This window comes from Sipha flava, unplaced genomic scaffold (genome assembly GCF_003268045.1).
Source record: "Sipha flava isolate LNK unplaced genomic scaffold, YSA_version1 236_pilon_pilon, whole genome shotgun sequence".
NCBI classification, from domain to species: Eukaryota; Metazoa; Arthropoda; class Insecta; order Hemiptera; family Aphididae; genus Sipha; species Sipha flava.
The window spans coordinates 865,453-881,900 of record NW_020272878.1 but is presented as its reverse complement, the minus strand read 5'-3'; the positions used below and the strand labels follow the sequence as shown (position 1 = coordinate 881,900).

General features: G+C 27.6%; 1 protein-coding gene across 1 annotated transcript in view; it reads left to right on the top strand.

The window, feature by feature from the left end:
- LOC112683793 (4-coumarate--CoA ligase) overlaps window positions 1–16,448 on the top strand; it is a 74,918-nt gene that overhangs the window by 32,708 nt on the left and 25,762 nt on the right. The window contains exon 2 of the mRNA XM_025554944.1: window positions 9,294–9,525. Coding sequence (XP_025410729.1) covers window positions 9,313–9,525 — 213 coding nt within the window. The 5' untranslated portion in view covers window positions 9,294–9,312. The remainder of the gene's footprint in view (window positions 1–9,293; window positions 9,526–16,448) is intronic.

Here is a 16,448-nt window from a genome sequence, read left to right as displayed (position 1 = left end):
TAATAATAATAATAATAATAATAAAAAATATATAAATATACATAATCCGATCATTATATATTTATCAATAATGTGTAAAAATTGTATTTAATTCTTGATAAGTAGATCGAACTCCGGAATCGAATTGATTCCATTACAAGGGTAAGAAGAATTAGCATATTTTAACTTTTAATTTAAAAAAAATTGAGATGTTTACGGCTAGGTGACCAGCAATCATCGATTTAGGATCTACCACATAGACCAGGGGTGTCCAACCCGCGGCCCGTGCTAGTTTTTGATGCGGCCCTCACTTAAATTTAAAAACCGTTTTTTCCGTTGTGGCACCTTATCTTATATTACATACGGCCGTGTGCATCGGGCCTAAAGATAAATTTTATTAATGTTATATCTATATTGGCTCCGATACTAATATCTTGTGTCATTTATCAACAAATAAAAATAAAATACCTTTATAGAATTATTACTAAGCACATGTTATCTAATACAGACATACAGTTTTGCGCGCGTGATGGTCAGATGTTCACGTTTTGTTCAGAACAGTGGTGTTAGTGATCAATATTATTATTTATTTAATTACAATTTTATAATTTGTGTAATAAACTAATTATCAAATAGTGAAATGTCGTCCAATAAGAAAAGAAAAGTAACGGATGAAGGAAGAATATTCAACGAAAAGTGGACAGCGGAATACGACAGGCCAAATACAATTCCAAGAATGGCGAAAAATATGCTTCTTTGATTTTAATTTTAATTAATGAATTTGAAACCCGTTTCGAAGATTTTCGTAAGAATAGTCAACTCTTTGCTATTTTCTCAACACCATTTTTGGTTGATATTACTTCTGCGGAAACTAAATTTCAAATGGAATGCATTGAGTTGCAATCAGATATTCAACTCAAAGAAAAATTTAATCAGTCATCTTTATTAGATTTTTATAAATTATATCTACCCAAAGAAATATATCCAGTGCTTCATGATCATGCCTTATTCATGTTCTCACTTTTCGGCAGTACATACATTTGTGAACAATTGTTTTCAAGAATGAAAAATACAAAAAGTAAGAACCGGTCCACTATATCAGACAAGCATCTTGAAAGTTGTATAAGGATTGCCACAACTTCAATCGATCCGGATATTACTTCGTTAATTTCACAAAAAAAGCAACTGCTAATTTCCCATTAGTTTTATTTTATTTTTTTTAATATTGATAAATATATTTTTCTATGTAATTATAATTAAATATTAATACTTGTAAAAATATTTCGGCTTATTATTCGCTATTATAAAACTAGAAAAAATGTATTATTGTATTATAGAATATAATTTAACCATTAAATTTGAATGTATTATTATTAAAAACAAGTGTGTGGCCCACCAAAACATACTGATATGATGTGGCCCAGTCTTTACAAAAGGTTGGACACCCCTGGTGTAATGTGAACTTGGCTTTATGGTTATTTTCATAAGGAATTTGTTTTCTTATCAATAATAATAATGTTATATTATTAATATTATATCACTATTATCTAATTATCGTTCTAGATAAAGATAATTCGATCAGGACTAGTTGTTGTAATCTGTAAATTTAATAGGTGTTCGTGTTCCTTTTATTCGTGTATTCGTATTTCTTATTCAAATGTCAAAAATACTATCGTTTATTCATAAATATATTGCGAAATTTTTGAAAACATTTTTGCATCTAACGAGGGAATTCTTTTTCTAAAGTATGTGAGATTATAGCTAACAGTGTAAAGCGCTTTTATTTGAAAATTTATCTAAGTTTTTAGTAATTAACTGTAAATCTCCAGGTAATATTTAAATACTATAAGTATAAAAATCTATTAAATTTGTTTATATTTGATTTTCATTTATGAATATTTATTTAAATTAGTGAAAATTCAAAATGTTTCAAAATTCAACATACAGTTCAATAGAATGTACATATAACAGTTTAATTATCTCTATTAGATATTTAATAACATGCATTTTTGTTTGTATATTTTTGCATATTTTAATGATAATCAGTGTATAAATGCTTGCATATTTCTTATGTTTTTAGTGAATATAATTCCTGGTCGTAATAATAGTTTTATATACAATATGTTTTATAAATTATATATATTTTCGATGCATTAATCACATGTTTCAGGGTCAAATATATCTAGATTTCCTAGTTAAATAATAGACATAGGAAACGTAAATATTATATAGATACTACAAAATACTAACAACTAAGGAGTTCGTAATTTTCACATTGGCAGAGTAGTAATGTAGTCTTAAAGTTTCTTTGATTACCTTACTTACTTTTTTTTACTTTATTTGGTAATATTTAATTTTATTTATAAACATTTTACCGTAGAAGATATAGATTGTCTACTAAAGCATTGTTATCATTACGGATTGTAAGAATAATACATTGATACGAGAACATATTATTATACCATGTGAATAATTATTTATATTTTAGTTGTAAAACCAACAAAAAATATACTCATATACACGTACACTAATAGATAACAATATTATGTAAATTATTTCCTAGTGGCTTGGATATTTTTGACTTTAATGTAACCCTTTATAAGATTTAATTAAAAATAATCGTACAACTGCAATAAATGACTACTAAATTTAGTCGTTAATATAAACTCACAGTCAGCAGTGTTTAATTATAAAATTAAATTACGAGAGAATTTTAGATTAATCCAGAATTTATAAAATGTAGGTTGACATCAAAAAATATTTCATTTATTTATACAGACACCGTACTATATACGTGTATACTCTTCTTGAATATTTAAAAATACCATGTCGCATATGGGTAGATTTATATGTATATTTAAATAATTATATCAGCGGGAAATAATTCTTACAAGGAGATTTCATATTTTAATTACATATCTGAAAAATAGTTACTAAGTTTGTAGGTATTTTGTAATATATTTTTTAATATAACGTAACGTGGATCGATATGGATATAAAAACGTTCGATATTATAGTGAACAAGTAAATCTATAGTATGTATATTTTTTATTAGTTATTTTGATAGAGTTTAAAATTTTAAACATAGTTCAAGTTACTATATTAGAACAATTTTTTTAACTATAAATCGTATGTCTTTATATAAAAGCATTATATTTTTATTTTTTTAAAAAAAAAAAACTTTTTTTAAGTAATATGTGGTGATTAATATTAATAATTAATTCTAAATTAGATATAATTATCTATTGTAATTGCAGTGTCTTACGAAATAAAAAATAAAAAATAAAAATAATGTTGCTTCCAAACTACATTTTTCTACACTACTGAATTCAATTATGATTTTACATTTCTCAGTATGTAATTAACTTAGAATAATGTTGACATTTACTTGTTCCGTAATCTTTTTCTACTTGAGTTAATTCAAAGGAAATCTGTTTAAAATTACAGTATTTTTAGTTTAATAACATTTAGACCACTCATAATCCATCTCTCTCTCTCTCATCCTCTCTCACTCTCTCTTTTCTCCACCCTCTTTCGATATATAGGTGAAGAACATCAAGTATTTGCATAGACGTTAATTATTTTTACTATGCGCACAATATTTTAATTAATTTAATCAACTATAAATTTTTTAGATTTTCAATTTAAGACTTACAAAAATGTTAATTAATATGTGTTTATTTTATACTTGATTTTTTGGAAAAAACAATATTTATTTATTTTTGTAGTAAAAGTTAGGGTGAAGTTCTTCAGCGAAAAGATTAAAAATATCACTTAGAAGTCTGAACGACCATCGAGTTTTATCGAACCGTTTTACATTTGTTATTCAAGGATCCTCCACTTGTAACCAAATAATGTATAAGAATACCTGTTGCTGTGATAATAGGTCAATTAGACGGGCTCAAGTAAACTTCGCCAGAAGTACTCTTTTTTACTGTAAACTCCATCAGAAAAAAAACAGGTAAAATTGGGTTCATGTAAACTCCGCCACGGAAAAATATCAGGTAAAAATGAGTTAATGTAAACTCCGCCAGTGAAGAAAATCAAGTAGTAGTATAAAGTTAATATGATAGATTATAAAAAAAAAAATATAGTATAATATCATATCATATCATTCAAATTAAATATTTAAATCATAGTAAAAAAATCATAATTAATAATCGTTATACCTAATAATATAAAATCATATTTTTAATAATAATAATTAAAAATCGTCCATATCAAATATTTTAAGCACAGTAAAAAATAAATAAATCATAATAATTAATCGTTATACCTAATAATCCAAAAATATAGTTAAAAATATATAGTTATGTCATGTATGTAAACTAAAATAATGTGATATAATTTATAAATATTCTAAGTCTTGTATTACTCTATTAGTGTACCTATTTATAGTATCCTGTAGTACTGTCATTTTTTTTTTTTTATTTCGAATGTTTTAGCTTATTTACTTGAGAAATGTCATTTAGTTTTATATAAGTATGGGTTTGAAATTCGGTAAGAACTTTACTAAAAATATGAACATTCGGTTGACTTTTCTAAAATGAATTTCTTAGATAATTATGAAAGGATTCACAGGAAAAACAAAAAAAAAAACTGGCAGAGTTTACATTAGACCTTTTATTACCTTTTTATCTTAACCAATATTCTGCCGGAGTTTACAATCGCCCAATTAAACGTGTCGAACAAGAGGGCAAAATAGAAAGCTTTAAAATGAAGAAATTCTACATAAAAAAGGTACATCGATAATACAAACAGACCGAACACCAATTATTATTTCCTTCCGTGTTTTGAACTTTACCTATATCATATTAAATCGGATGAATTACCAACTCACCGCCCCTGCGTGTATATCGAATGTGTCTGTATTTACGCGCTCGCATCTTTCATACACACGGAATGAAATCATGTCTAATAAAATACGTTGTGTCTTGCCGTACTGTGTATAATAAAGTTATATCTGCGTCAAACAGCGAAACATGATCAATCCATTGTTTCGATGTTTATTATGAATACATTGCATTTAATGAGGGACGATTTTAATAACATTAGATTCATTGGGCGTACGATTGAGTTTCGACTAGCTGACATTCAACACGATTTATCTATATACGTGTATGGAAATCGAAAATTAAATTAAATATTTGACTGATATATGGCTGAGCATGCGAACAATTATGTGTTTTGAGGTTAATTTCATTACCTCGTCGAAATGTCTGTTAATACAATTATTAATTTTATAGAATTATTTAAGTATGCGACGATTCTTATAGAAATAAAATATAATGTATTTGCTTGCCATTTAATTTATTTTGTATAGTCTTTAGTACCTTATTATATACATACGTTGCACACACAACGTGCATGTATATATTTTGAAAAAAACTAAAATACTATTGATTGAAATGTAATATTAAATTTATATTTCCTCTTTCAAGCTTATGATACGAATACACTCGTAGTTCTATCGAAAATTGGACGTATTATTTTTTTTTCGAATTATTACTATAAAGTAGTTTATTCGCTCCGCTCATTTTTTATTTTAAGGCAATGTGTTAAAAATTACTTCGTGAAGTAGGAATTATGTATCTACCATCTATACCTAATTGACATTTATAATATCTATTATTTAAATTAAGTTAATATAAATGTAGTCACAGACTTTTATTCAATCTGAAGTAGATATATTATATTATAATCAACAGAATCCAATTATGCTAATAATATTATTGTTATTTATTTAAATTTTTTGAATACCAGTTGTGAGTTACTACCATTAAAATATTATGCCCACAGTATAGAAGAAGTCAAATATATTTATAAAATTTTCTCACGGATTTTAATTAAATTAGTAGCACATAAGTATATTCATTCAATGTTCGACTTGGAAAAATTAAAGAAGGGGGACTCTATTTACTTTAAAAAAAAGAGCGTCCCCAAAACTTCTTAAGCGTTATAATTATTACATAATAATAGTAGGGAGACACTAAGATTTCTGAAAATTAGTTGGGGTACTCCGTCCCCTTGCGTCCCCTCTCAAGTCGAGTACTGACTATATTATAGTTTGGGGACTAGAAAATTATCAATTTAGTATGTAAATATTAAACATGGATAAATTACATATTTCTTTGCCTGCTTTTTATATTTTTTTATAAACATTATTTTAATTTTATGTTTCTCTTAGTATTATGAATTAAAAAGCTTAAAAAGTAAAAAAAAACATTGTGAACTCTAAATTGTAATCGTTTTCAAAGATAATTTTAAATTTTTGATTTAAATAGCTAAGTTTCGTTTAGGATTTTAAATCAAGGTGATTTACTTTTATTAAATGAAATTATATTCGATGTGTAAATTAACTTCAATTTTTGATAGATTATTTATCTAATTCTGTTTGATAGTCCTACTTATCATTACATTCGATTGAATTGGAAGTGGAAGTTGTACTTAAATCGTGTTATCACTTATAATTTTGTATTTAAGATTAATAAATACAAATAAAGTATTAAAAGGAGTACTTTAAAGCAGTGTACTCTGTTTATTTAAAATTATTTTAATTACATTTTTGAAACTGTATTTGGCTATCGATAAGTTAATAACGCCATATAGCAATACAAATAAAACTATATAATACTTTTTACTTAAAACTTTTATTACGACTAAAAATGTTAGTATAACTTATATGTGTGGTACGTGGGACTGCGTAGCATTTTCCATTTGCATATTAATTTCAGGTGATCTTAGTCAGACTCGAAATTATGAGAGTGGTGATTTATAATCCTATGGTGTGAAGTATGGAATTTTAATCTTGTATAATTACGAGTACTACAAGTTTTAAATATAATTTTGGTTCGATAAAGTTTCGAGTTTTTTTGCTTTGCGTAGATCTTTAACATTTTTTCCGTAGTTATTATATATAAATATGTTCATATGTAATCGAATTTTGAGAAAAAAAAATTGATAATTTTTTTACCATCTCATTTTAAATTAGTACAGAATGAAAATTGTAATGCCTTATAAAGTATTTAAATAGTTAATTTAATAGTAGTTAAATATATTTTCATATAACAATTTAATTTAATTTATATAAAAAAAAAAAAAGTAATTCATTTTTTGTGTCTTAACTTATATCTCAGTATTTTTATGTGATTTACCATGTGTATTTATATGTATCTACTACTTCTTATTTTTTCTGTTTAGTGTAATATAAAACATTTTAATTTCCTAAAAGAACAACTCTATACTAAGGATTTAAATTTTAAATACATATTAATTACTAAAGTATTGTCTTTGGATGGCTTCTTCAATTAAAATATCTGTGTAAAATAATATAACTAGTGAGATAAATATTGTATATATAAATAGGAACTTTTTATAATTGCTTATTATTACAAATACTATTGATTATATTCAATTATTCACTTATATTTATGGTACCATACGCGTACAGATTGTATAATTTTCTTATTTAAAAAAAAATAATTTAAACCACGGTCAGAATTTTTTATTCCAGTAAAACTGCAACGTCTCGGTATTTTTTACCCGGGTTAAAATAAAGTGTATTAAAATTATCTAAATAATTATTCCGATAAAAGATATAAAGGAAATTATTTTGTGACAGTTATAAAATCAATGCACAATCATCATTAAATGCAACAATTCACCTGAAAATATAAGTATACATCTCACAAAACATAAAATCTCTGAAAATAAGTAGTTATAATGAAAATGACTCATTTTTATTCGCAGTTAGAAATTTCAAAATATTTCTAGAAAATTTAAAAATAATTATTCAACAAAATCCGGACTTAAATGTAACAATCTTAAGATATATAGGTATATATGTATTTATACAACTAATTTCAATCTATATTTTTACTTCTTTCGTATTATGTTCAATTCTTATCTAGAAGACAATGATTTTGCTTGAACTATAGGAATCATGTCAATGTCAATTTTTCACAACATTAAGATACAGTTCCATGAAGAAGTCTCTCCCTCATATATTTTTAAATCTAATTATTAAACATACTCCACAATCACAGATACCAATTGATCAACCTACATTGACATTCGGCAATTCTGGCGTCCAATAATGATGCCCTTATTGTGACTCATCAAGTTCAACAACCTTGTCTTAATTTCCATATGGACTAGGTGAATGATAGAAAATTAAATTTAACAAAACCAAATTAATTCAAAACAATTACACTTAAATGAACTTCCTGTATTAAATTTATTCAATAACTCCATGTCAAGTTTAAATTCAAAAACGGACCTTAGAATAATCGACAAAAGATCCTTATGGAAAAAACATACTATAAATAAAGTATTTATTGTTGTATAAAGTTCAAAAAGTAAAGAATTTATAAGTTTAATTTTTTGTAATGAATCAACTACTGAGTTCTTTAATTCCATTACAAATAATGTTAAATGAAAACTTTTTTATTCAAATTATAAAATAATAATATGTATCTTTTTCTGCATAAATTTTAATTAATTGTAACATTAATATTAAGGTAGAACTTAAGTTATAAAACACAACAGGAATTTTTATCTGAAATTCTAATTCATTTTCCTTTGTTTTACTATTTGTACCTAATTCCTCACTAGCAAATATATTAAAATGAGATACAGTACAATGTTATTTCATATAAATTATAATAATAATGAATTTACTTCAAAATGTAACTATTTAAAAAAAAAAATATATATATATATATATATATGATATTTATGTATATAAGCGATTATTAACTTCAAAAGTTGCAATATTTAATTATAGCTAAACATTTCTAGATAGGAATAAATAAAATCATTTTCTTATGACTTTTTATTTTTACAGAAATTATTATTTATTTCTAGAAAATCATAAACAATGTAAAATTACTATTATATGAATTACAATTATATGTTAAATAATTAGGTAGTATGAAAGTTTATGTTATAAGTGTATCCCTAAATTATTTAAAACTTATATAAATTCAACAATTTGAGCAATAACACTAAAGTACACTTGAAAGCCCTTCTCAAGTGTATCATTGTTTAAAATTTATAGTCAATATTAACTGTCGTTAAAATGATAACTGATACCATAGTATTTTGAAATTAATTGATGGAAGTATGAATTTCTAAATAAGTATATTTTTAATTTTTATAAAAAACTTAGTTAATTTATTTACTTTCGATTGTTTGTCAGATTTCTTGATTATAAATTAATTATTAATCAAATTAATAAACTTTCGTTTTGTGTACTTATATAAACTTATTTTCTTTGGTATTATTTTTTTCATTACGAACAATTTGTGTTTCAGACGAAGTAGCTGATTTACCATGGTACTAATTAGACGGTGTGGTCGAATCATAGGCCATGGATATTGGCAAAGGACGTGTTTCGCCCTGAATAACGGCATAAGTCAGCCGAACAGACAACGGACCGAATCCAAAGTGATCCGGTCACCGTTTTCGGACGTGGAAATACCAAGTTGTCTGTTGGACGAAGGCGTTTGGGGGAACTTGGAAAGATGGCCTGACAAAGATGCGTTGGTAAGTGGTGACGTTACGTCACGATTGCGAGACGTTTTAAAAGAATAAATTAAAACCCTCATACCCGGTGTTTGTGTGTGTGTGTGTGTAATTATGTATATAAAAATAAATCCTATTTCCCTTGGTTACACCATCACGCGTAAACGGCTGGACCGATTTCGCTAAATCTTTTTTTTGTTGTTATTGTCAGGAAAAGGTTCTTTCGAAAGAAAAAATTAAGAAAATTGCATGGAAAATTAAAAAATGTAAGAATACTTAACCATCATATAAAATTATTTCTAACTAATCTTAGCGTTTTGGGCAATGTAAACTTTTTTTTAATGTAACCTTTTGACGTTTGACATATAACTGACAGAATGCGTGCTGCTACCTCAGGGGGGACACCTAGTGTTTACGAGTTTAGCGAACCTGGGGCCCCGAGCTCCCATCTTCCCAGGATATGGAAAGTTGATCGTAGGACTAACAACCTTACACCGTAAAATAAAACAATATTAAGAAACCACAAAATAAGTCTCGGAATTGGAACAGAACTGGACAACGATTGGAAACGGAAACTGGCTTCAAAATTGACACTTGGAACGTTAGAACACTTAATAAATCTGGGGCATTACAGTGTATGCTTAACGCCATTAAAAATTATAATTCTTTTATATTAGCTCTACAAGAAGTGAGATGGCCCGGAGAAGTAAGCCTCAGAAAGGATGATAAAATTATTTTTTATAATGGAAATAGAGATGGAAAGTTCGAAAATAGAGTAGGATTTGTAGTAAGTGAGAATATCTTACCATATGTTAAAAATTTCCAGGCAATAAATGAGCGTATATGCTACATACGGATAATAGGACGCATATTTGACCTAATAGTTATAAATTGCTACGCGCCTACTGAAGACAAAGGAGATGATGTCAAAGAAAACTTCTATGAAATATTATACAGGATAAGTGATATAACATCTAATTATTGCATTAAAATAGTTCTTGGGGATTTAAATGCGAAAGTAGAAAACGAGGAGGTATATAGACCAATGAATGGTCGAGATAGTCTCCATAACACAAGCAACGAAAATGGTATCCGTTTAATTAATTTCTGTATGACAAATGGTATAGTAGTACATATTTCCCTAGAAAGGATATCCATAAGCAAAAATGGATAGCCTCAAACCAAGTGGTAAAAAATTAAATAGATATCATATAATGATACTAAATAGACGCTAAGGATGTATACAAAATTAAATAAATATCATATAATGATACTAAATAGACGCTAAGGATGTATACAAAATATCAGAACCTTTAGGGGTGCGGATTCTGATCATTACTTAGTCATTGCAAAATTTATAACAAGACTATCGAGATTCAGTGCAGATACAGATGCAGTGGAGAGAATATAAAGGAAAAGTGTCAGAAAAATTCTGTATCGAAAAGTCTGCGAAAGAACGTATCTTGAATGAGTACGGTCATACAAAGCACCATGAAATACTAAAATTTAATAATGAAAATAATGATGAAGATGAAAATGTAGAACATATTTGGAAAAAGATAAGAACAACAGTGATAAATAGTGCAAAGAATTGCTTAGGAATAAGAAAAAATAGTAAAAAGAAAAACTGGTTTAATGAAAAATGTAAAGAAACTGTAGACAGAAGAAATAAACTAAGAGAAATAGCATTAAGAGTCTGACAGATGAACATTTAAAACGATACAAGGCTAGCAAAATAGAAACTAACCAAATGCTTAGGAGGGAAAAAAGACAAGGAGAAAAGAGGAAGATTGAAGAAATTGAAAATAACAGATTTAATTCCAAAAAATTCTTTATCAATAGTAGAGATATCAAGCAAGGATATAAACAGAAGATGAGAAATTGTGTGATGGCCAAAGTGTTGTAGCAGAGCAAATAATAGTTTGGAATAGGTGCACGATGGCATACAAAAAATCTTTGGAAGCATTAAACCGCACGTTGCAAGATTTACGATTGAACCAAAATCGATTTGGTGGTGCAATGATTTTATTGGCAGGTGATTTTTGTCAAACACTACCAGTAATACCATGATCAACGCCAGCCAACGAACTTGACTCATGTTTAAAGTCATCCATTTTATGGAAATACATTATAACGCTCAAATTAAATATTGTCGAATTGTAAAACGAACGACAATCTGGAAAAGTTTTTTCCAAACAATTGCTCAAAATTACAAAGATCATGTATGATTGAGCAAAAGAGTTATATTGGCTGCAAAAAACGTTGATGTCAACAAAATTAATTTTCAGAATCCAAATAAGATAGGTGGCAAATTAATGACATACAAATTGATTGAACTAAGATTATGTTGTAAACTATCCAATAGAGTTTTTAAATTCGCTGGAATTGCCTGGATTACCACCTTATAATCTGCAATTAAAATCGAATTGGTAAACATTATGTTGGGGAATATAAATCAGCCATTTCTTTGTAATGGCACCCGACTTGCGGTAAAGAAATTAATAAATAACGTCATCGAAACCACAATTTTGAAAGGGAAGAACAAAGTTGAAGATGTTTTGATTTCATGGATTAATTTGATTCCGAATGGCATGCCATTCGACTTTAAACGGTTGCAATTTCCAATGCGGCTAGCATTTGCAATGTCGATAAATTAATCTCAAGGGCAGTCGCTAAGTGTTTGTGGCATCAATCTTAATAATCCATGTTTTTCAGATGGCCAGTTTATGTTCCCTATTCCCGTGTCGGAATATCAACAAAACTATTTAAATACGTGCAACAAAAAAAAAAAAAAAAAAAAAAAAACACTTTTTTTAAAATATTATTTTTATTAATTATACCAATTCGAATTTAATATTCATAATTAAGGAAAGCCAATGTCTGTCGGGTCAACTAGTACAATTTATAAAATACATATTATGATGAAATTATATCATATATTTTATTACAGTGTATAACCTGAAATATTTATTTTTATGTATTCTGAAGAGTAAAAAAATAGAAAAGAAAACGATGGACTTCACCGTGCGGTAATTTTTTAGATCGGTACCTATATTTCTATCAACGATATTTTAAATTATTTTACGGAATTTGTGTTATTTTAGATAATAGATTTTAACCGATTAACAGATAGAACCAATATCATATTTGGAGTATCTGTTGTATAGTATGTAGTCGTATACAACTAGATATGTTTCCATACATTTTGTTGACAATATATATACTACGCTGACAAATTTTCACTATATAGACGATGCTTGTGGTAGTGGGAAAGGGTTATAAATATTAACAACAAATTTAAATGCTTACATTTTTATTTTTTACAGAAATTAAAATTATTTAAATAAATTGAAAGCGTCCTAAATACATAGTATACCATCAACAATTTCTTCATAGTAATTATCTGAATAATAACTGTATATTTATTAAAAAATAATGAAAAAATTAAAACCTGTAAGACTAATTACATTTAATACTTCTCTGCGATGTGCTTGAGACTTGAGAGTGTACGCAGTGTAGATACTAGTGCTCTGCATGGTCCGGTCTTAATCAGTCCGGTCCTAACATACAAAAACTATTGATTCGTCGGTTTGGTCCGGTTCAATGATTTTTTGGAATAGTTCGGTCCAGTACTCAGATCAAATGAACTATTTGCAGACCGGTCCGGTTTCAAAAAAAAAAAATAAAAATAAAAATCAGTCTGGTCCCAATCATGGAACATAAAATTAGATATTAGAATCAGAACAGATATTGTTTTATAAACAAATAAAAGGAAAAAACCTACAAATTTAGGTATATATTTATTTATAAAGTCGAGTAGTCCAGTGCAGTGTAATACTAAACGCATCATATGGTACGGTCTGGGCTAATACAGACTGATCCTTACGAACCGGTCCATAAACGATCCAAAATGTTTTAAGATCGAACTGACGCTCAGTCTAAAAATAATATGAAGCCATGTTCGGTCCAATGTTGGTCTTTGATTAATGTTTAAGTGTGGTTTGGTCCGACGTCGGTCTCTTGATAAAATTTGAAGTTCGATCTGGTCCTTATAACGGACCGTGCAGAGCACTAGTAGATAACATCCTGACCGACACAATCGCTCGAGGTGTTCTACGTGCAAATTTTAGTGTATAGCGCATAGACGCATAGCATGGTAATATGGTATACTCGTAAACGTAAGCGCAAAACTAGTAAAAAACATATTTTCATGATATAATTTATGACATTTAAATGATACCGTTACCTATAAACAGTACATATTTAATTTTTTTGTTTATTAATTTTTCCTGATAACTTTTATCCCGTTAAAATGAGCTATAAAATGTGCTGTGCTGTGAAATGTAGCAATTCTTATAAGATATAAAAAATAAAATTGTGAAGTTTTATAATTTTCCTAATAAACCCAATGAAATTGAATTTGATATCAAGATGGATTTTAGAGGGCTTCATTAATGTTCATGTATTTTTTACATTTTTAAATGAAAATGAAAAAAATTAATAATTTCGAGTAGTACTACTTAGTTTTTTAGTATTACAGTCAGGGGTGAACTGAGGCCCCGAAGGCCCGGGCGGGTATAAGTTTTACAAACTAGCAAACAAGCGACTCGTGTTAAACAAGCAAATATAGCTTGAGGCTCAAACATAACATTTTTAGAGGACCTGGGGGGTATAACAACCTACCCGCCCTGCCAGTTCACCCCTGATTACTATAAACTTTTTATAGAAATCAAACTTTAAGTAATACAATTGATTCAATAATATATTATGAAATCAATGGTTAAACACAAAAATGTAGTGCGTTCATCGCTAGACTGCGAGGTTTTTCATTTAACGCACCATGTCTATACACGGGTATTTTCAAAATAACGTAGGAGTATACTACGTATATGTAGTATACCTTCTGACAGCGGTTCTCAAACTGGAGAGGAACGCCTTCCTTGGGAATCGTAGAATATTTTTAAAAAGCAGCGAAACATGAAAACGTTATTTATGATAATTTTTGCATTTAATCGAGACGATATTAAGTCACAATCAATTGAAAATATGCAATGTTATCCCTCTTAATTTATGTCTAACTAATAATAATAAATATAAAATTTAAAAAAGTGAATATAATGTAATTCGTTTTAATAATTTTAAGTTGTAATATTATTTTTTTCCTAACAAATAAACTCATATAATACTTAAAAAACTTCATTGATTTTCGTATTATTATATTAGTCTAATAACCAGCATTAAAAGCATGATGTTTATATAAAAATATGCAAATTTATATATATTGTAATATTGATTTACAATTAATATTTTTTTAATTTTTTCTAATTATACACAAATAAACAGCTTAATGTTTAGAAAGCTGGATAACAAATATAGAGCCTCCAAATAAATTGTGTCCATGGGCCTCAATGAGCGTAGTTTCGCCACTGCACCATTGGCATGCAATCCATGTAATTATTATATTTCCTATTACAAATATTATCCACACGGTCGTTTGTTATAGTGTTGCGTGCGTGCGCATGCGTGTGCCTCACGAAACGCAAAAGTATTTTCGTCACAAACATTGAAATTAAAACTACAACGTGATTCAGTACACAGCTGAGAGTAGGTACACTCCCCTTTGGTCGACGGAATTGACTCTTATACTGCACCTGGGTTCCACGTTTTGTATGTGATAAGCGCAAGCATTTTTTTTTGTTTATTAAACGGACGGACGCACATCTGCTGAAAAACTAACTAAAATACGAATAACTATCGAGGGGAATTTTCAACTTACTATCCTTAAATTTTGCAGTATACGCTATAGTATATATAAACATACATACGTGCTTCGATAATAGTTAATAATGTTATAAGATTAAAAAAATGTATGCGTTTTGGTTACACTAGTTTAACCAATAATGATTGAAGGGCGTATTTATTATATAATTAATAAAAATATGCATTTAGTAGTTCCTTGATCGATTCACACATAATATGATTAAAATAAAAACGAAAACAATCACGCTATATTTATAAGTAAAAATTACGTAGGCATTATACATACATAATATATAAACTTTATACATATAATTACTACCTATTTGTATTGTAATACCAAGGGTGAGAGGGAGAGGATGAAAAAGTAAAAGCGATGGAAATATATACACTCTTTAAAATCAATATTTTTCGTATTTATGTTATGTATTTATAATATTATGCATGATTGTATTCATATAAACACAATGTCAGTATAATTATGTGTGAAATATCCAATGAGATTTATTTATAATCACTATTGACTGGAAACCATTTAAAATGAAATAATCGACATACATCAGTATCGAGGTTTTATTCGACTCCGTGTGATTTGTGTAATGTACTCATTCTTGTTAAAAACATTTGAAGACTATACTGTATTGATTTATTCGAAAACAGAAAGAAGCGCATGTAGTCATAAAATAATATAAGTTGTTCCAAATGTTTAAATTGTATTCGTTTTACTATCTCGGCAATCAATCTGGCCATATCATTAATTTTAGTCATTAACATATTATTTAGTATGAAATTATGACTATATCTTATCGATGGTTTAAAAAAATTTATGCAAGTTGAGATTTTACCAACGAAACTATCCTTTAAAAACATATCATTATATAAGAATCTAAAATTGTGATTTTCCCATGATTGCTTAACAATTTTAGTATTTCATTACTTTTACTTTACTGGAGAGAGCCAAGTAATTGAAACGATTCAATTTTAATTAAATTTAATTAATGTATGTTAAATATTTCATAATTTATGGTTATTGTACAGTATAAGACGTTAGCATTATCGAATAGGCACAATGCACGTGAAAAACATTTATTGATACAAGTTAAAAATTGTTTTAAAGTATTTATCAGATTCATGGGCTGATGGCATTTCGATTTCGGTTGTTGTTTTACATTATGTTTATTCGATGC